We start from the raw sequence: 22,158 nt of genomic DNA, 5'->3' as shown, positions 1-22,158 counted from the left end.
AAGCACTGTCATGGCCTGGGTGGAGTGTGTTACATTAAGCAAAGCCTCAAATGAAAGGGGGGAGGTTGCTTCCGTCTTCTTTTTCCCCAACTTGACAAGTGCCTTCTCCAGAAACTCACAACTTTGCTTTTAAATATGCAATTAAAGGTCTTGCTGGTTAATTGCACTGATTGATCTATTAAGGCTTGCATTTCTAGTGCAGACCTTTAGCTTCATTCATTCGTGTGCTTAAAAATCATGAGTGCCTAAGAAGAGCCCTGCTGGATCAAAATCCCTCTTGAGAAGCGTTCTGGTTTCCACAGTAGCCAACCACAGATGCCTCATGGAAAGCTTGCAAGCAGGACACTGGAGTTCAAGAAGGGTTCCTGCCTGGTGCCCCCAAGGACATGAGACTCAGATGTACACTGTCTCTGAACGTGGAGGCTTCATTTTTATCCCAAGGGTTCAAAGGGACTTTTTTTGCCATCAAGTCACATCTGAATTTTGGGCGACCCCATAAGGTTTTCAAGGCAAGAGATGTTCAGAGGTGGTTTGCCATTGCCTGCCTCCACGTCACGACCCTGGCGATCCTTGGAGGTCTCCCATCCAAATACTTGCCAGGGTCTAGGCTGAGATTGTGTGACTGGACCAAGATCCCTCAGCAAGTTTCCATGGCGCGAGTGGGGATTCGAACCTGGGTCTCCCCGATCCTAGTCCGGCACCATGCTGGCTCTCACAAAAGGAGTTTGTGTATATGAATCTGTGCCATTTAAAGAGCTCACAGTAAATATATTTTTTGCATTTTTATCCTACTGTCCCACCAAGGGTGGTCAGTAATGCACATGGTTTCTTCCTCCCCCACAACAAAGGCAGAAGAGCACGTTGTATATCGTTGTGTTTCTGTTGACTGATGGGTTTTGCTCCCACTGGGAGTACAATTTAAATTAAAAGGATGGTGAGAGGGGAGGGTTTTCCCCTGGAACCGTTTCCCACCGAAAATCATCAATCCCCCCCTCCCACCAGCATGGGTGTAAAAGCAGCTTGTAGGAGTGATCTTCAACAGAGAAATGACCCAAGGGAAAGGGTTATGAATCTCCTGTCCCCACTATGACCACACATACACAGCAGCCCCGACGACTGCACTGTACACTATTAGCAGCCTGTTTATAAAAGGAGTCTTGGACAGACCCAGAACACATGAGAGCCAGCATGGTGTAGTGGTTAAGGGCGGTGGTTTGGAGCAGTGGACTCTGGAGAACCAGGCTTGATTCCTCACTCCTCCACATAAGCGGCGGAGGCTAATCTGGTGAACTGGGTTTGTTTCCCTGCTCTTCCACATGAAGCCAGCTGGGGGACCTTGGGCTAGTCACACTCTCTCAGCCCCACCTACCTCCCAGGGTGTCTGTTGTGGGGAGAGAGGAAGGGAAGGTGATTGTAAGCCGGTTTGATTCTTCTTTAAGTGGTAGAGAAAGTCGGCATATAAAAATCAACTCTTCTCCTTTGTAAATTAACCGTTCGTAGTGTAGCAGCCACCATGGTGTAGTGGTTAAGAGCTGTGGTTTGGAGTGGTGAACTCTGATCTGGAGAACCAGGTTTGATTCCCCACTCCTCCACATGAGCAGCAGATGCTAATCTGGTGAACTGGGTTGGTGTCCCCACTCCTACACATGAAGCCAGCTGGGTGACCTTGGCCTAGCCACACTTGGTCTGATCCTGCATGGCCTTTCTGATGTTCTTATGGAGGAAAGGGCTATTCATGGCTACTAGTCAAAATAGACACTAGTCATGATACATCCCTGTTCTCTCCAGGATCAGAGGAGCATGCCCATTATCTTAGGTGCTGTGGAACACAGGCAGGACGGTGCTGCTACAGTCATCTTGTTTGTGGGCTTCCTGGAGGCACCAGGTTGGTCACTGTGTGAACAGACTGCTGGACTTGATAGACCTTGGTCTGATCCAGCATGGCCTTCCTTATGTTTCTTATATTCTTATGTTCTTATCTTTAGGTTAAATGAGTCCGAGAAGATTTCTGGGGGTGCAAATCAGGTACGTCCTACTAGTTTCTTGGAAGACGAAACAGAGATGTGAACTGTTAGATTACAAGAGTTTCCTTACCTTGATAGGAATGTCTGACTGTTTGTTAAAACATTTATATCACATCTTTCCTTGTGGTTTATTTATTATTTATTTATTATTTCAATTTGTAGACCACCCTCCCCACCCGAAACCAGGCTCAGGTCAGATGACAGCCATAAAATCATCATGTATTCAAATAAATATACAATTAAAATACTAAAACACAGCCAAAAATTCTATCTATTAAAACCATGTATGGTGCATAAGGTCGTAAACCAGGGGTCCTCAAATTTTTTAAACGGGGCCAGTTCACTGTCCCTCAAACACTGTTGGGGGCCGGACTATAGTTTGAAAAAAGTATGAACAAATTCCCTGCATGTGTGGGGAGGAGGAGGCGGCGGGAGGGGGCTCTCCTGAAAAGCATCCTCCTCCCGAGCCCGGACCTTCCCCCTTTGCGGCTGGGGCTCGGCCTTCCCTCGGCAGACGCGGCCTCACCCCTGCCCCTGCCTCCCTTGCACTCTCCGCATGCACGCATGCACAGAGGCGAGTTAACGGGGAATAAAGAGGCTGGAGTCTGCGGCAAGTGCCTGCGCCTTACAAATGTAGTGGTTAAGAGTGGCGGTTTGGAGCGGGGACTCTGATCTAGAGAACCGGGTTTGATTCCCCACTCCTCCACGTGAGAAGCGGAGGCTAATCTGGTGAACCTGGTTGGTTTCCCCACCCCTACACACGAAGCCAGCTGGCTGACCTTGGGCAAGTTACAGCTCTGTTCGAGCTCTCTCAGCCCCACCTGCCTCACAGGGCGTCTGTTGTGGGAGGGTATGGGAAGGGGATTGTAAGGCAATTTGAGTCTCCCTTTAGTGGTAGAGAAAGTCGGCATGTAAAAACCAAGTCCATTTATGCACGGGAGGTTTTGCCTTGGATTTGCCGCTCTCCAGATGCACATTTTCCCCATCCGAATTCTCCAAACTCTGCCCCGGGGGTGGGGGGAGCTTACTTTTGAGTTCTGAGAATTCGGATGGGGAAAATGTGCATCTGGAGGGCGGCAAATCCAAGGCAAAACCTCCCGTGCATAAATGGCCACAAGTCTTTTTCTTCTTCTCCCTGGAGATATGTCCAGCCCCCTCCCCCAAGGGGCCTCTACAATTACCTCCAGGCCACAAGGATACCCCCGGGAGGAGAGATAGCCCCGAGCCGTGAGAACGCTGCCCGACTGCGGCCAAAACAGGAACGCCAGGGTCACGTTGGGCTGCATCGTGGAGGGCCCGAAGGACCAGGCGCGGCTGCATGGAGCTCGAGGAGGCCAGGCCCAGCCAGGCCACAGAGCTAGGCAATGGGAGAAGTCTCCTGGTGGGGCGTGCTGCGGAAGAGAAGGGGGCGACCGGGCCCAGGAAAGGGGGTTTGGGGCCTGGGAGGGAGAGGGCGAAGGGGGTGGCAAGACGCCTCGTGCGCCCAGGAAAGGGGGTTTTGGGCCGGGGAGGGTGGGAGGGAGAGGGCGAAGGGGGCGACTGGGCGGCGCGCGAGGTGGCAAGACGCCTCGTGCGCCCAGGAAAGAGGGTTTGGGGCTGGAGAGGGAGCAGGGAAGGGGGCGACTGGGGCGGGAGGGAGGCTTCCGGCTGGGCACATGCTGCCAGGAAGCCCAGAAAAGCTCTGGGGAGGGGGGCAAGGGGGGACTGGCTTTCTCGGTCCCCGGGCCGGACAAAAGCCCTCCGGGGGCCGGATCCAGCCCGCGGGCCGTAGTTTGAGGACCCCTGTCGTAAACCATTCTCTGAAAGGCTGTAAGCAGGCAGGAACCCCCTCAAGTCAATGCATGCACAGAATTAATGATGAAAAAAGAAGGCGGGGGGGGGGGAGTAGGGAGGCCAGCACAGATAACACCTGCAGCTGCCCTGAGTCATAGCCCTGATGGAATAACTCTGTCTTACTGACCCTGCAGAACTCTTTAAGGTCCTGCAGGGTCCTGATCATGGAATCATAGAGTTGGAAGGGACCACCAGAGTCATCTAGTCCCACCCCCTGCGCAATGCAGGAAATTCACAACTGTCCCCCCACACACACCCAGTGGCCCCTACTCCATGCCCAGAAGGTGGCCAAGATGCCCTCCCTCTCATCATCTGCCTAAGGTCACAGAATCAGCATTGCTGACAGATGGCCATCTAGCCTCTGCTTAAAAACCTCCAGGGAAGGAGAGCTCATCACCTCCCAAGGAAGCCTGTTCCACTGAGGAACTGCTCTAACTGTTAAAAAATTCTTCCTAATGTCTAGACAGAAATTATTTTGATTTAATTTCAACGGTTCTGGTCCGACCTTCTGGGGCAACAGAAAACAATTCGGCACCATCCTCTATATGACAGCCCTTCAAGTACTTGAAGATGGTTATCATCTCCCCTCTCAGTCTTCTCCTCTTCAGGCTAAACAAACCCAGCTCTTTCAACCTTTCCTCATACGACTTGGTCTCCAGACCCCTCACCATCTTTGTTGCCCTCCTCTAGATACATTCCAGCTTGTCTACATCCTTCTTAAATTGCAGTTTTAGGCACCACAATTTACTAGGCAGAGCATTCCACCAGGCTGGAGCCAGGGCCAAAAAAGCCCTGGCTCATGCTGAGGATAGTCGTACATTCCTAGGGCTGAGGACCACCAGCAGATTAGTATCAGCTGAACGTAGTGTTCTTTGGGGGGTATACCAGGAGAGGTGGTCCCAAACATACAAACCATGTAAGGCTTTAAAGGTTAAAACTAACACCTTGAACATGATCTGATACTCCAGCTAGAGCCAGTGCAGACGATGAAGCACTGGCTGTATATGCTCTCAGGGCGAGGTCTTGGTCAGGCATCTCGCCGCCGCATTCTGAGACAGCTGGAGCCTCCGAATCAGTCTCAAGGGCAGCCCTACGTAGAGCGAGTTCAATATCATGGATTCACCTTGGTTGTGAATCAACAATGCACTGTAACAGTGAAGGTCATATTGATCACATCTGGTTTCTCAGGAGCTGGGGTCACCTAGAGGTCACTGTGTGCTTGCAGAGAACTCTCTGGCCCACCTTAATGGAAAATTAATAGCTTGTTCCAAGCCTCAGATTAGAGGAGAGGGACAGTGTCTGGGTCCCAAGAGGAATGGGGCCAGAGAGGAGACTGTGAGATCTTTCATCACAGTAATAGAAGCACTTGTACGTGGTTTTCAAGTTTCCCACTGAACCAGAGTTTTGGTTCTTTCTCCCACAAGCCTTTGCAAATTACCAATATGAGTTTCCAAGCTGCAATGCCCCGCTGTTCCCCTGCCCTCTGTGTCATTACAGACATTCCAGAAAAAAGGGGTACCAGTCCCAAGCCTAAATGCAGATCATTTGATGCTGAGTGCTCACAGGCCCAGAGATTAGCCTTGAGAGATAGTGTTGCCAACCTCAAGGTGGTACACATGAAGCTGCATTCTACTGAATCAGACCCTTTGTCCATCAAAGTTAGTATTGTCTACTCGGACCGGCAGTGGCTCTCCAGGGTCTCAGGCAGAGGTCTTTCACATCCCCTACTTGCCTAGTCCCTTTAACTGAAGATGCCGGGGATTGAACCTGGGACCTTCTGCAAGCAGATGCTCTACCACTGAGCCACATCCCCTCCCCAAAAACGAACACATGAAGCTGCCTTATACTGAATCAGACCCTTAATCCATCAAAGTCAGTATTGTCTACTCAGACGGGCAGCGGCTCTCCAGGGTCCCAGGCAGAGAAAGGCCTTTCACACCTACTTTCCTAGTCCCTTTAACTGGAGATGCCTGGGATTGAACCCGGGACCTTCTGCACAAGCAGATGCTCTACAAACTGAACCATGGCCCCTCCCCATAGCTCAGGGGTGGGGAACGTCAGGCCCGGCGGCTGTTTAAGGCCCGTGAAATCATTTGATCTGGCCCTTTGTGGGTCCTGGCAGATCTCTAGCTCAGAAGGATCTAAGACTGGCAATTCACCCCCTCCCGCAGACAGGAATAGCCTCTATTCAAGGCGGATGTGAGTTTGTTTTACCAAGAAAAGGAACCTTTCCCCCACTTGCAGAAGAGTCATTAGCTATGAAACTGCTAGCACCACCCAAGAAACTCTGTTAACCCTTTCCCACCCGGGCCGTGGAGAAACGTATTCCCTCTGTACTACAAGAGGGCTGGGGGGTGGAAGTGGTGACAGTGGAGGGATTAAAGGAGGCAGGGCCAGAATGCACGGGGTGTGTGTTCTTAGCCAGTGTGTCCTCATTTCATCTCAGCAGGTGGAGGTAGCAGGAGCCGGCTGTAGAATCCGGCCCCGACCATGCAGAGCAGGAGCAACTCCAGCTTGCAGCTGGATGGCTATGCCTGGTTGGTGCAACAGACCATCCTGTGCCACCAGGTGGGCGAGTGCACCACCGGTTGGATGCCTGCCTGCTTGCCTGCGCTAGGGGGGTCATCTGGGGCAGCTGCCTGCTTGGGGCTTGGTTGGCTAATTTTTAAGTTGATAATTTTGTATGGCCCGCAAATGATCCAAATGGCCCTTGGCGGAAAAATGGTTCCCCTCCCCTGCCGTAGCTAATTGAAACAGAAAACTTACAAATGACACATCACAGTTAATGCAGTGGTAGTCTCAAACAAATATACAAAAAGCTAATCCAACAGGTAGCGTTCTGTGTTATACATAGAGGTCTGTGTTGTACACACTCAATTCAATTTCAGTTATAAATGTAAACAGTTGAAGTCTAAGTTGTATATGATTTGGAACTTTTCCTGGTGAATTAGCAACCAGAATATGGGTAATTTCATTTCAAGAGATATGTGTTAGAAATTGTTAACAAGAAATACTCCCTGACAGAGGGTACTACTTGACAGAGGTTTGTTTACTGGGCATTTTAGCACCTTCATTCCCCTTTAGGATTATTGGAGAGGAGGAGACAGGCAAGGAAAGTGCTTCTGGGCCGCATATTCCTTCCTCCCTGCCTCTCACCGCATCTCCTCGCCAGACGTCCAAGAGATTGCGTGAAACTTTCCAGACTCTTCCCTCTTGACAATTAGGCATAGAAACAAGCTTTGCTAATTGAATTTTGGGTCTTTGTTCCCCCCTTGGGGATTGTAACAGATCCAGAGGGGAGGATGGGAGAGGGTTTGCCCTTTCGAGAAGAACGCCGGCTGCACCAACAACAAAAAAATGGTTTTCTTTCTCCCATAAAATAGTCACAAAATGTAGCTTGCCTTTGAAAAGGCCCAGCTGCCTAGCACAGTTTATTTTTAGAGGTAGGCTTTTGTGTGGTGCGATTGTGCGATTTTGCTGAGCAAACCGAGCTCCGCACACCCCGGGTAGGGCTGGTTCTTCCACTCCTATATCTGCACAGCTGTCCTGGAATTGGGACGACGTCATCCCGTGGAGACAATAGAGGAGCGATGTGTAGTTTTTAATCTGTGCTGCCAGGACGATCAGCCTGCTGCTGTGTGTGTGGAATTGTTGGTCTGAATTCACGCCATCCACAGTGGTCCAAAACTTCCAAATTGGGGGGGGGGATATCTTTTCCCCTTTTCCTTTTGGGCCAAGTTTGCACAAGCTGCACATACATGAATTTGTGGTTGCCAGCACAAGGGTAGCAACAGGCAGGAGACTCACTGCTGCCGGATGGGGGCCTTGCTGGTGATATAATGACATCACCAGCGAAGTGCGGACATCACTTCCGGCATGACCAGAAACAACATCAGTGAGCCACCAGAGACGCTCTAGTATTCTGCAAATCCTCTACGGCAGTGGTTCCCAACCTTTTTTTGACCAGGGACCACTAGGACTTTTTTGTTCGGTGCAGGGACCCCAAGGTTCAAAAATAAAAATTCAGAGAATTTGAAAATAAACTTTAATGATAACTGTTAGTTAAACATTAAACTTAGAATAATATTTGAATATATATTTTTATAATAGAGAACTTTTAATTGAAAATATTAATTTATTATGGGTTTATAAGTTTGTTTTGCGGACCTTAATTTAGTTCTCGCGGACCCCTGGGGGTCCATGGACCCCTGGTTGGGAACCAGTGCTCTACGGTTTAACTCTATGGTTTCCACCCATTTCCCCCTTATTTTCCTCCCACAAAGAGGCTGGCAGAGAAGGCGGCAGGCAGATGATAGACATGGGTTGCAAGGTCACTTAGATTGGTGGGCAATTGCCCGCCAATCCAGTGCCGCTTTGGAAGCAGGGATCATGTGCGCGCGTGGCCGCACCAACGCAATTGCATCCCTTCCGGTTTACGCCCGGAAGTGCCGCATCGCAACGGGCCTTTTACCACTCTAACTCCCAGTTTGCATGGTAAAAGGCCTGTTGCGATGCGGCGCTTCCGGGTGCGAACCGGAAGTGATGCAGTTGGGGCCGCGCCGCCGCGCGCACACAGTCCCTGCCTCAGTTCCCCCAAAAAAACCTCCCGCCAGGGCCGAGGGGGGACCTGGCAACCCTGCGATAGACTCTGTGGTGCCTGCTGCTGATGTCCTCAGCGGGCGTGACAGCGTCTATCAGCTGTCCTATCGCCTTCCCTGCAAGTGTCTTCACAAAGAAAATGCCTTGCTATGTCTATAACTGTATTGTGTATATAAAAAAGCCCGACGGGAACATGCAGTCGTGATCCGCAGCTTGTTTTCTGGAGTGGCACAGGTTTACCTCGTAATCAGTCCTTTGTTTTCCGCACTTAAAAACAAGAGAGGGGAAGGCAGCTTGCAGAATTCAGAGCCCTGCCTGTGAGGCTGTTCCCTCCCAGTGTAATTTGGAGAGCTAATTAAGTCTTCCTGGCGCTCTGGGGCCCTGCTTCCTGACCCCTGGGTGTACGTGGCTTGCCAGGGACAACAATTATCTCGGGGTAGGAAAACGTTATTTGTGAAGCAGCACGAAGAGATTGTCTTGGGACTTGCGGGTGGGGGGGGAGCTCTCTCTTGGATAGACGGACTCCAAGCCGGGTGTGTGCAAATGACGGGAGGAAAGGCAGAGAGCTTTCAAAAGCCCAGAGTCCAATTGAATGTGAACATCTCCATCTAGGAGTCCCTTGTCCTGTTCGTTAAACAGAAGCTCTCCAGATCTATGATCAGTTGCTTCTACTGATCCCTTGGTCTAGTGTGAGGAGGCCGTCCTGCTTGTCAGCCCCTGAGAGCCAGAGTTGTGGTGGAAAGTGCCTTCAAGTCACAGCCAATTTATAGTGACCCCGTAGGGCTTTCAAGGCGAGAGGCGAACAGAGGTGGTTTGCCAATGGTTGCCTCTGCGTAGCAACCCTGGACTTCCTTGGTGGTCACCCATTCAAGTACTAACCTGGGCCAACTCTTCTTAGCTTCCAAGATCTGATGAAATTGGTCTAGGCCAAAGCTTCTTAAACTGTGGGCCGCGCGACCCCATATGGGGTCAAACATTTACTAATAATAAATCATAAAGAAACCTTTTACTGTTGCCAAATTTTTCACGACTTCCACATTCACTTACGCGACCCCGTGGGGATCGTGAAAAATTTGGCAACAGTAAAAGGTTTCTTTATGATTTATTATTGGTAAATGTTTGATTTGTATACCTATTTTATATACCTATATACCCAGGGTCGCGTAAAAATTTATCGGGTGGAAAGGGGCTGCGAGTGGAAAAAGTTTAAGAAGCCCCGGTCTAGCCTGGGTCATCCAGGTCAGAACGAGAGCCAGGGTATCTGGCTACTAAGATTTTAATTGTTGAATAATTACTGAATTATCGAATATTTTAATTATTGACATTTAATGTTTTATGGTTTTGTTGATTTTAGAGGTTGTAACCCACCCTGAGCCTGGTCTGTCTGGGAAAGAGGGCGGGCTATACATGCGAATATAAATTAATAAAATAAATAATGGCTGCTTCCCACTCTCGTATTCATTTCTCCCCCCCCCTTTCTTCCCATTCAGGAGCCGGATCCCAACAACGTTACGTACGCAGACTTAAACTTCGACAAACCCCCCAAGAAGAGTCCCCGCCAAGTAGTCGAGGTCAGCCAGAAGTCTGAGTATGCCAGCATCCAGACCGCTCCACTGGCGACCCACGATGAAAATGTCACCTATGCAGATTTGGACATGGTGCACCTCAGCAAAGCACCCAAGAGACCTGCCCCGCAGCCCGAGGAAGCCAGCTCGGAATACGCCAGCGTACAGGTACAGAACAAATGAGCCGCCGTCGTTGGCTCTCTGCGGCTCGCCGGCCATCTCGCGGGGGTGCCAGGTGCCTCCTTGCCAAGCTCTGGTTCTTGGCCTTGTCCTAATGCGGAGTTTCGGTGGAGGCGCGACGGGATTTGCCTGCCAAGTACGGTTCCTGCAATTTCTTCACATGGAACTTGATGCACAGTCAAGGAGGAAGCTAATTGGTGCTACATGCCATTGCGTTCTGGTCTACTGGCTAGCTCATGGTGCCTCTCTCCTCCGCGATCATTTGAGAGGGAGGGGAGAGGCCTAGAAACAACTAAGGATCTAACACAGCTTTTTATCACTTGGACAATAGCTCTCTTCTTTTAATTCATCCACACAGCGCATTGAGGTGAAGGGTGCATGACTGCTTTCTGAGGCCGTCGTGTTTGAAGCGGTCGGACGGTTACCTGCAGCACTTCCTGCCGAAGGCCTTCTCTCCACTTCAAGACAACCACGAGTCCCCTCCGAGTCCACTGAGTCCCATTTTCTTCATGGAGGTGAACTAACACAGCTGGTCCCAACTAGGATGCAAACAAGGTTTCAACGTCGAGACTCTTGGCTGGACTTGAGGGTATTTGGGCGAAGGAAACGGCCCCTTTCCCAAGTACCTCTGGGAGGAGGAAGCCCGGTTTCTTGACTGTGGTAGCGTCTGTTTCACCATTCACTGCTCTGCCCTCCCCGCCTTGACCTGACGTCGTGGGACAGTGCCTCTTCGCGATAACAGCAGCTCCTCCTCGGCCTGCATTTCCCTTTTCTCCATCTCACACCGCCCAAGGGCCTCTATCTGGCAAAGCCAAATTTGTAGAAAGCCTTTAGGTGTGTTGATCTTGATTCGTTTTTTCCTTTAAATTTCATCCTTAAGTGTCTTTCTACTGTTGGGGGGCGGGGACTTGCTTTCACGTCACAGCATCTCTGATAGGCTGGGGGGGGGGGCTTTGAAAATTCAGATTCATGTTTCCAAACAAACCCACCCATTTCTTTTCTGTTCCCCCCGCCCCTTTTTTTTGTTCCCCTCCTAGAATAGGGCTGGCAAAATAGCAACAGAACTAAGGCCTGCAGAGTGGGGTTTCTTTCCCGCGCAGTGTGGGTTGTTCGAAGGGCTGTTCGTCACCCCATCTTTTCCTGTGACCAGAGAAGATCTCGCTCCCAAGGCCAATAGTTCTCCAACCCTCTCATCTCTTTTCCACCACCATTGCTCTGACTTAGAGCCGATCTCCATCCCTTAGTGTGCCATACTGTGCGGGCTCCACCATCTTGTCATGTCTGTGGCAGCCAACTTGTTTCTGTTTACATGGTTCGTCGACTTGCCACGGCCTGAGGAAGCTTCATGAGTGGGGCAGAAGGCGGGGGGCTGCATGGGTGGTCACAGAGGGCAGCGGCCAGTCATGTGGGGGTAATGGCGGTGAGAGAGGATGAGACAAGACGGCCTAGTGGGCATCCACACTGGCTTAGCAGGCCTGAGAGAGGGGAAACCTGTCCATATGAGACCAAAAAAGAGGCAGCTCGTTGTACCTTGGCTTCTGACTGCCCAGGAGCCGGGGCCCTTTCCCCTTCCTGGGATTCCGCCATGCCAAGACTTAACGCCTGCCTCTCGGTGTCTCCTCGTCGGCCAAATCCTCGCAGGCGTTTCCCCCTTCCCGCACTTCTTTTTCATTCCAGGGTTGCAGAGTTTAAGGGGAAGACCTTTGCCGGAAGAAAGGACAGCACCTCTCCACTCGCGCAGGCAAGGCTCCCCCGCCCAGAGATGCTGTTAATACCACCTCTTGTCGACTGTTCCACATTAGAGCCGTTTACTCCTTTAGAACTGAAAAATACCAATATTCGTGTGTGTGTTTTGTAAGTGGGTGTAGTACTGTGTTCTTAGCGCTAGTGTGAAAAGCACAAAAAAAGCGAACGACGGGGCAGAGTGCCGGGGGGGCATCGATAGATCCTAAACTATCCCACCCGCCCACAGCCGAGGCGTCATACCCAACCCTCTGTGACTTCTGCTGCCAGTAACCAAAATCCCATGTCTCGTTCTTGGTTTTTAGCGGGGCTGCGTCCTTTTCATTATAATGTAAGTTAGGAACTAACTGGCATTTTGCGGGCAACGTTGGAAGGGGTGGCATTTTGCAGAAGCCGCGTCTTTCGAATTTTCTGCCGCTTGGGTTCCATCTTTGAGGAGGAGGAGATTTTGATGTCCGGAATACACACGGTCAAAACTCAGCAATTTTCAGCTGGTAGAATCTGGAGGGACTTCACACTACGCTGTAAAGATGCAGGGCAGTTTCCGCTGGTGATTTCCCTGTCTCAGAACTGTGCCAAAAGTCTTGGGGGTATGGCTGTCCGGCCTGCCCTATCTGGGAACAGCTGACCTGGGGCGGCGCCATTACCAACACTCACTCCTCTTCCTAGAAAGACTCTCCCATGACATGCGAGACTTTGAAACAACTAATCCTTGAGTCGCTAATCGAGGTGTAAGGAAAAAAAATACTTGGGGCTGCTTATAACGTTGCATTCCCACCCCACCCCCCTGCCCCATTTGCATTTTAAAAAAAATGCCCGTAGGAAAGACACACAACTGATAATACAGAAACTGTGACAGAAGTATGGGATGTGCGGATATGGTTCCAGGAGTGCCGCAAAGTGTAGGGTTCTCCTACTTGGCAATTTCACCCACCTGATGGTGGAAACACAAGTCCTTTCAGCGATTTCCTTACACAAGCTTGTGTGCTGGGGCGCCTTCAGGATCAAACTAGGCATTACAGTATAGTACAGCTGCCGCTGAAAATGGCAACGGGGTATCTCTTTTCCCTCCGATAACATCCTTCCTGACATCATGATATTTGTTTCCTCAACCCACAATCCACATCATTGGCAACCACTGTCAGGGAAATGTGACAGATCAAGACAATAATTAGTTTTCAACAAGCCACGGAGAGGGAAAGCCGGACACGCTGCTTCCATTTTCGTCGGCAGCTGGGTGCATTTTGAGGCACCTAGTTTGGCCCTTGGTCAAGGTGAGAATTTTTCACCAGCTGTTCAGTTCCTTGATTTCTAGACTCCCGTTCACCATCTTCCTTTTCCTCAGCAGCGTTAGGATGGGAATGCATTGAAGTCCGGCGGTACCATTGCTTGAAAGAAAGAAATCTAGAGCTTTAGCCAAAGTAGAAGTTGGAGACCACCCTAGTTTTGCTGGCCTGATTCTGAAGGGAGGAAAACAGGACTTGGGGGAAGGGGGAACGAAGCAGATGGAATATACTTGTTGTGAATCAACAATTATGTGACTGTTGGTACAAATTGCACCTTAAGTTTTGGTTGGGTTGTGGTTTTTTTTTTTCCGCTTGCAAGATATTTTTGTAATAAAATGTTCAAAGTTCGGCATCATCTGTGTATCTGAGTGAATGATGATAACAGCGTCGGCCTCAGTTTTGTTGGCCTGCTGGGCGGGAGGGAAAATTAAACATTGGCTGTTCCCTTGCAGGCAAAGCAGAAATCAAAGCAGGACCAGTCTAGAGAAGTCCGTCCAAACATTTGAAGGCAGCGACTGAATCTGAATATCGCTGGTGCTGCAAAAAATCTACCCAATTCATAAACCAATAATTATCAAAAGAAGCCATCTACAATTACATTGAAATGGTTATTATGAAAGTCCCAATTCCAGTTTCTTTTTTTTTTTCCAAAGTGAAGAACAATAATTCTAATTATTATTATACGGACTTCAGCGACAGCTGTTTCGGTCGTGATGCAGACATTTAACTGTCAGCCGCGGCTGCCTTGGGACGCACAATGGATACGAGTGGAGACTTTTGCATTCTACAGAAACGGAAATGTGAGCCAAACCTTTCGGAGACACGTGTAGAAACCAGATTTGGACTTTTCATCGCAACATGTTTTAATGTAATTGTTAATTGTATCTTTAAAAAAACCCATAATTGCTGGTTTATGAATTGATAAGATTTTTGCAATCTGGGCAATTTTCATGTTTTATTATTCATGCTTTCCTATCCATATACATGAGAACTGTATGGCAGGAAGTGAGACAAAGATGTCTTCTGCCTGAAGGAAATGACAGCCTAAATCAGGGGTCCCCAACATGCTGCCCACGAGCGCCTTGGTGCCCACCAACACCTTTCCTGGTGCCAGCCTACTGTCTTTAGAAACTGGGCAGGGTTAGGTGGGGCTTTTACCTAGCAGAGCTTCTGATTGGCTGTGTACATTAAAAGGCATCCTGCTAAAGAGAGCTTTTGCCTGAAATGTTCTCAAAGTTCAGCGTAGTTAATTAGTGGAACTCCTTGCCCCAGGGTGTGGTGATGGCTGCCAACTTGCAAGGCTTTCAGAGGTGAGTGGACATGTTCATGGAGGAGAGGGCTACCCATGGCTACTAGTCAAAATGAATACTAGTCGTGATGCATCCCTATTCTCTCCAGGATCAGATGAGCACGCCTATGGAACACAGTCAGGACAATGCTGCTGCAGTCATCTTGTTTGGGGGCTTCCTAGCGGCACCTGGTTGGGCCACTGTGTGAACTGACTGCTGGACTTGATGGACCTTGGCTTGATCCAGCATGGCCTTTCTTGTGTTCTTATGTTGAAGAGTTACTATGAGAGTTATATAGGAACCTCACTCCCTGACACTTAATGGTTGGCTCCGCAGCTGACATTTCGTGGTTGGCTCCACCTCCTGGGGCAGCCATTTTGCGCTTGGCTCCACCTTCTTCAGCAGCCATTTAGTGATCGTGCCCACTGCCACGTGTCAGATTTCCAAAGGTGCCCAGAGGCTTTAAAAAGATGGGGCCCCCAGCTTAGATATCAGCAAAAAACAGAAGAAGAATATTAACATACCACGCCCTCATTAGCACATTACCTTTGATACTTTTTGCAGGACAATGATTCAGCTCAAACCCAACCCCTTTCTGACTATATATTACTCTTCCTACACACTTGACACTGAGAGACACTGTCCTTCAGTGTTACTCCTCTGAAGATGCCTGCCACAGCTGCTGGCGAAACGTCAGGAAAGAAAATACCAAGACCACGGTCACACAGCCGGGATAACCTACAAGAACCAATGAACTCTGACCGTGAAAGCCTTCAACAATATTTTAGAAGAAGAAGAGTTGGTTTTTATATGCTGACTTGCTCTACCACTTATGGGAGAATCAAACCGGCTTACAATCTCCTTCCCTTCCCCTCCCCACAACAGACACCCTGTGAGGTAGGTGGGGCTGAGAGTCTGTGACTAGCCCAAGGTCACCCAGCTGGCTTCATGCGGAGGAGCGGGGAAACAAATCTAGTTCACCAGATCAGACTCCACCACTCCAAACCACCACTCTTAACCACTACACCACGCTGGCTCTCCAGCGTAGGGCTCCCTCTAAGCCAGTGCTCGGTTTCCAGCAGGGAACAGCTGGATGCCTCTGAGAAGCCCACTTCCTCGTTCACTCCACGGCAGCTGCTGTCTAGCCATATTGTCCTCCTGCACCTTGGAAGTTCCGTTTTGCTGTTATTGCTCGTCGCCCCTGATAGAAATCTCAGCGTCTGCTCTGAATCTGACCTGGCGCTTCTTCATTTTTCATTTCATTTATTACGATCCAACATCCGCCGACACCATCATGAGAACACAAGCTAAACATAAATGAAACATATAAAAACAATCAGCACTAGCCTCAGTGATACAAGGCAGTTAATAAAAAGGTTGAAGCATTTGCTTCCTTATCGGCCGAGCCAACGCGCAAAATTTGGCCACCTTTAAAGAGTGGTTTCATTCAGGCAATCTGCAAGGAAAACGGATATGTTACATTTATCAGATCTGCCTGGAAACTGAGATAAAAAAGGAGTGATATATGGGGTACGAATACCCTAATAAAATGAACACTGAAGTACTCCGTGTTCAGCTGATTCAACAGTGTTTTGTTGGCAGAAATGCAAATGGCGGGAATAAGAGAATCCTAATACCAGTTGCTTTTAAGAACCAGCACCCGTCTTATAGCAGCAAATTCTATGGGCTGGAGCCAGCAGTTCATTTGTGCAAGGATTGCTGCTATTTTGCAAATTTTCCTTCCCCCAACAGTCCTTTCCAGCCCCAGGAAAGTTCACTCTAGAAGACCTAGAAGGTTGGTTTATACACCCTGATTTTCTCTACCTTTAAGGACTCTCAAAGCAGTTTACAATCGCCTTCCCTTCCTCTCCCCACAAGAGACATCCTGTGAGGTAGGTGGGGCTGAGAGAGTTCGCATAGTTAAATTGTGGAACTCCCTACCCCAGGATGTGGTGATGCCTGCCAACTTGGAAGGCTTTAAGAGGGGAATGGACATGTTCATGGAGGAGAGGGGTATTCGTGGCTACTAGTCAAAATGGATAATAGTCATGATGCATACCTATTCTCTCCATGATCAGAGGAGCATGTTGAATATATTGGGTGCTGTGGAACACAGGCAGGATGCTGCTGCTGCAGTCGTCTTGCTTGTGGGCTTCCTAGAGGCACCTGGTTGACCACTGTGTGAACAGACTGCTGGACTTGATGGGCCTTGGTCTGATCCAGCATGGCTTTTCTTATGTTCTTAGAGAATGGTGACTGGCCCAAGGTCACCCAGCAAACTTCACATGGAGGAGTGGGGAATCGAACCCAGTTCACCAGAATGCAGTCCGCCGCTCATGTATAGGAGTGGATAATCAAGCCCAGTTCTCCAGATTAGAGACCGCTGCTCTTAACCACTACACCAAGCTGTCTCCTACATGAGGTTGGGGAGGGGGTTGCAATAGGGAGAGGGGTGGGGATGAAACTGCCCTCCCCCCCTTCTGCAAGTGCAGGCTCCTCCAAAGCAAGAGGTGGGAGGGAGCGACGGTGCTCACCTTTCCCCTTTTCATTACAGCCGCCCAACTTTCATTGCTCTGAGTCCACATAGATCCTGTGACCCTGGGAATTCATCTTCCTGGGGTTGGAAGGGACTGCTGAGGCCAGGGGGAAGTATCAAAGATGCATGACCTCCAGTGCCTTTGGCCGACAGATCGCTGGATCCAGCCCCACGTAGTCACAGAAAAAGAAGAAGAGTTGGTTCTTATATGCTGACTTTCTCTACCACTTAAGGAAGAATCAAACTGGTTTACAATCACCTTCCCCCCCCCAAAAAAAAAAAACAGACACCCTGTGAGGTAGGTGGGGCTGAGAGAGCTCCAAGAGAACTGTGAGTATCCCAAGGTCACCCAACAGTCTTCATGTGTAGGAGTGGGGAAACCAACACGGTTCACCAGATTAGCATCTGGAGGAGTGGGGAATCAAACCCAGTTCTCCAGATCAGAGTCCACCGCTCCAAACCACCGCTCTTAACCACTAAGTCCGCCACTCCAAACCACCAGCACTAGGGGTCAGTAGTGTAGTGGCCAAGTTTGCAGATGGTACACATTTATTCAGCATGGTGAAAACCAACGATGGCCGTTTATGCATGGGAATTTTACCTGAGGTTTGTTGCTCGCTGGACCCACACTTTCCTGTTGAAAGTCTATGCACCAGCAGTCTCCAAGCTCAAAAGAGGAAGTATTTGAATCCCCGCCCCTTGAAATGCTGCTTCGTAATTGGCTGTAGTGAGAGAAAAGTTCCCTCCCCTCCAACACAATTGCCGCATAACAAAGCATTTAAAGAACATACAACAAAAAACGGAGCAATCTGAAAAGAAGGGGAGGAGAAATCCAAGCCTTGGTTTTAAAAAGCCCTTTTTTCTGCTCAGAAAGAGCTCCAAGGAAGCAGGAAGTATTTGAATCCCCGCCTCTGGACGTGCTGATTTGTAATTGGCTGTGAGTGAAACTAAGCTTGCATGTCCACCCTTTGCCTTCTGCTCGGGGATTCACCCAGGCTGAGCTCAAAGGAGAGGGGAGAATCGGGTCAACTGAGGAATGGGAAGTCCCAGGATTTGTGAGGGCTGGATGCGAGGTCATCTCTAATGGACAGAAAACTCATGCATAACTCCAAGGAACAACCAAGACAGATGGGGGGGGGGGTGAACTTGAGTGAAAGAAGAAAAAGAAGAAGAAGAGTTGGTTTTGATATGCTGACTTTCTCTACCACTTAAGAATCAAACCGGCTTACAATCATTTTCCCTCCCCCTCCCTACAACAAACAGGTGGGGCTGGGAGAGCTCTAAGAGAGCTGTGATTAGGCCCAAGGTCTCCCAGCAGGCTGCATGTGGAGGAGTGGGGAATCAAACCTGGTCCACCGCTCCAAACCGCCGCTGTTAACCACTACACCACACTGGCTCTGTTAAGATAGCACTGTTAGAGTTATAAGCCCGTTGACTTTAACAGACTTGTGTGTGTGTGTGTAGAGTGCTGTCAAGTCACAGCTGACTTACGGTGACCCCATAGGGAATGGGTATCAAACATATGGCCCGCAGGCCAATCCGCCCCCTTGAGAGCTTTTATCCAGCCCTCAAGCCAGCTGAGGCAGCCACCTCCCCCAGTCCCAAAGTGTCAATTATCAAAGACTGTTAAATAAAAGAAAATAGTGTAAGAGTGTTATTGCTTTAAGCATGTTTGTATTTTAAGTAAAAAATGTAGGGCTGTCATAGAGAGGGCGGTGCTGAGTTGTTTTCTGTCACCCCAGAAGGTTGGACCAGAAGCAACGGGTTGAAATTAAATCAAAAGAGTTTCCATCTAGGCATTAGGAAGAATTTTCTAACAGTTGGAGCGGTTCCTCAGTGGAATAGGCTTCCTCGGGAGGTGGTGAGCTCTCCTTCCCTGGAGGTTTTTAAGAGGAGGTTAGATGGCCATCTGTCAGCAATGCTGATTCCATAAAGTAAAAAATAATATCATTAATTGGTTTTGCCTTTGTTGTCTATACAGTTTGTATCTTCATTACCTAGCAATGCCTTCCCCCCCTTTTTGTTGTTCTAATCAATGTTATGATACACATGGCCCAGCCTGACAAAGTGGCATTTATGTCGTATCCAGTCCTCATGAGTTCAACACCCCTGCCTTAGGGTTTTCAAGGCAAGAGACGTTCAGAGGTGGTTTGCCATTGCCTGCCTCTTCGTGGGCTGAGAAAGTTCTATGAGAACTGTGACTGGCCTAAGGTCACCCAAGCTTCATTGGGAGAAGTGGGGAATCGAACCCGGTTCTCCAGATTAGAGTGTGCCACTCTTAACCACTACACCACACTGGCTCTTAAAAAGGCTACAGCATGCAGTAGTCCCAGGCGGTCATATATCCAAGTACTAAGCAGGCCTGACTAGGGTTGCCAGCCTCCAGGTACTAGCTCGATATCTCCTGCTATTACAACTGATCTCCAGCCAATAGAGATCAGTTCCCCTGGAGAAAATGGCCTCTTTGGCAATTGGACTCTATGGCCTTGACGTCCCTCCCCTCTCTAAACCCTGCCCTCCTCAGTCTCCACCCCAAAAACCTCCCGCCAGTGGCGAAGAGGGACCTGGCAGCCCTAGGCCTGACCCTGCTTTGCTTCTGAGATTAGATGAGATCGGGAGTGTTCAGGGTGGTATGCATTTACACGGGTGCAAATGCTTAGGTTGATACTGCAGGCCTGCTGCCTATCTGGCATTCAAAGCCTGTTTCAAAATCCAATGTCCTGTTTTGTGGATTTCCTCCTTTGGCAGCCAGTTAATCCACTGATATGAAAGACAGTTAAAGGGGGTAAAAGGACATAAGGAATGATAATTGCAAGGAAGCTTTCACACCCGTGAACTCGGGGTGCCCGTATGCGGCTGCTGCGGAACCGTGAACAAAGAGGAAGATGAAGGGATGTCGACAGAGACTCCTGCTATAATTTCTGATGTTTTACACATGAGCCTCTGAAGACCTTGGATTCCATTAACATAGCTGCCGCGGGTGTCAACCGGCCCCGAAACAAAGGAGCCATCTGCCAAATTGAATTGCACGTAAATTCTTTTCCACGTTGATTCATTCGTAATGTGTGTTAAATGCTGCAAATCTGGCGCTACGTCCTGGCATTTTTCTTTGATTGTTCTTCCCTTCCCTTTGTCTCCAAAAGCATGGAGGTTAACAGTCCAAAAAGGGGAAGGAGAGAGGCGGAATAAAAACAGTTTCTTCATCCCACGAATGCATTCCGAAGTGTACGGTGACACAAGTCATCCATCAACCAATGAACAAATTCCATTTATTTACTAGCTCCTTTGACCAAAGGTCTTGAGCTTAACCATGACAATAATACATAATACAACAGCAAACCAATGAACAAATTAAAAACATCCACTAATGTATTCCATGTAATGAATTTCTGCTGGAGAGATCGAGGGTTTGAGCGTGCCTACTTGCCGCAAAACTCCAAGAGAAGAACACCAGAAACCAAGCTATGTGAGATTCTCCTGGTATGCCTCCCCCAAAAGACGTTATGTTCTGCTGATAATAACTTGTTGGTGGTTTGTGGCCCCAGAATCATTTATAAATAATTTGGACGAAGGAAGGAATAGCGGGGATGCTTATTAAATTTGCAGGTGATACTAAATTGGGAGGGGTAGCAAATACAGTAGAAGACAGGGCCAAGATGCAGGATGATCTTGACAGGCTGGAGAGGAGGGCTAGAACTAATAAAATGCACTTCAACAAAGACAAATGTAAAGTTCTGCATTTAGGTAGGAAAAATCAAATGAATAATTACAGGATGGGGGAGACTTGTCTCAGCAGAAGTGTGTGCGAAAAGGATATTGAGGTCTTAGCAGACTAAACATTGAACATGAATCAGCAGTGTGATGTGGTAGCTAAAAAGGCAAATGCAATCTTGGGCTGTATCAACAGAAGTATAGTGTCCAGATCATGCAAAGTGATGGTATTGCTTTACTCTGCTCTGGTTAGACCTCACCTAGAGTATTGTGTTCAGTTCTGGGCACCGCAGTTTAAGAAAGATGTAGACAAACTGGAACACGTCCAGAGGAGGGCAACAAAGATGGTGAGAGGTCTGGAGACCAAGTCCTATGAGGAAAGGTTGAAGGAGCTGGGTATGTTTAGCCTGAAGAGGAGAAAACTGAGAGGGGTTATGTTAATCATCTTCAAGTACTTGAAGGGCTGTCATGTAGAGGAGGGGGCCGAGTTGTTTTCTGTTGCCCCAGAAGGTCAGACCAGAACCAATGGGTTGAAATTAAATCAAAAGAGTTCCAATCTAGACATTAGGAAGAATTTTCTAACAGTTAGAGTGGTTTCTCAGTGGAACAGGCTTCCTCGGGAGGTGGTAAGCGCTCCTTCCCTGGAGGTTTTTAAGAAGAGGTTAGATGGCTATCTGTTCTATGACCTTAGGCAGATGATGAGAGGGAGGGCACCTTGGCCATCTTCTGAGCATGGAGTAGGGGTCACTGGGTGTGTGGGGGGGAGGTAGCTGTAAATTTCCTGCATTGTGCAGGGGGTTGGACTAGATGACCCTGGGGATCCCTTCCAACTCTATGATTCTAAGTGTGCGGCTGTCCTCAACCAGGGCCAGAGCTTTTTCCGACCTGGCCCTGGCCTGGTGGAATGCTCTGCCTAGTAACATCAGGGCCCTGTGGGGCCTGAAAGAGTTCCACAGGGCCTGTAAGAGAGAGCTATTCCACCAGGCCTACAATTGAGGGCAGCCACAGATGGTATTAATGCTGGCCTCCCTACTCCCACCCCCTTCTTGTCTTACAACTGGTGTGTCTATAAGGGGGTGGCCTGCCTGCTTGGCTATGACTAGGGTTGTGCATATCAATATACCCAAACCAAAAATAAACCCCAAATTAGCCGTTTTGTCAATATTCGGGTTTGAGTCGACCGAATTGCAAAACATGGGAATCTGCTCGAAGCTAAATAGGGATTCCTGAAAAAGCCGAATATCTGTATCCACAGAAGGCAGAGGGTTTCGGCTATTCACCTTCTGCAGAGTCTCCATTTTGTGGCCCTTTTTGTGTTTAAAGGAGAGCTATCCCCATTTAAAGGAGAGCTATTCCTGTCCCCTGGCTGATTTCCAGGGCAGCAGGAGGGAG

At 49.0% G+C, this 22,158-nt stretch overlaps 1 protein-coding gene across 1 annotated transcript in view; it reads left to right on the top strand.

Moving 5' to 3' along the window:
* The window catches only part of LOC130473394 (tyrosine-protein phosphatase non-receptor type substrate 1-like), a 149,045-nt gene extending 138,841 nt beyond the window's left edge, over window positions 1-10,204 (top strand). Inside the window, exons 9-10 of the mRNA XM_056844914.1 lie at window positions 1,986-2,025; window positions 9,947-10,204. Coding sequence (XP_056700892.1) covers window positions 1,986-2,025; window positions 9,947-10,204 — 298 coding nt within the window. The remainder of the gene's footprint in view (window positions 1-1,985; window positions 2,026-9,946) is intronic.
* The last annotated feature ends 11,954 nt before the right edge of the window (window positions 10,205-22,158 follow it).

This window comes from Euleptes europaea, chromosome 2, assembly GCF_029931775.1.
Source record: "Euleptes europaea isolate rEulEur1 chromosome 2, rEulEur1.hap1, whole genome shotgun sequence".
NCBI classification, from domain to species: domain Eukaryota; kingdom Metazoa; phylum Chordata; class Lepidosauria; order Squamata; family Sphaerodactylidae; genus Euleptes; species Euleptes europaea.
The sequence above is the reverse complement of the archived record's forward strand: the minus strand, read 5'-3'. Positions and strand labels throughout refer to the sequence as shown.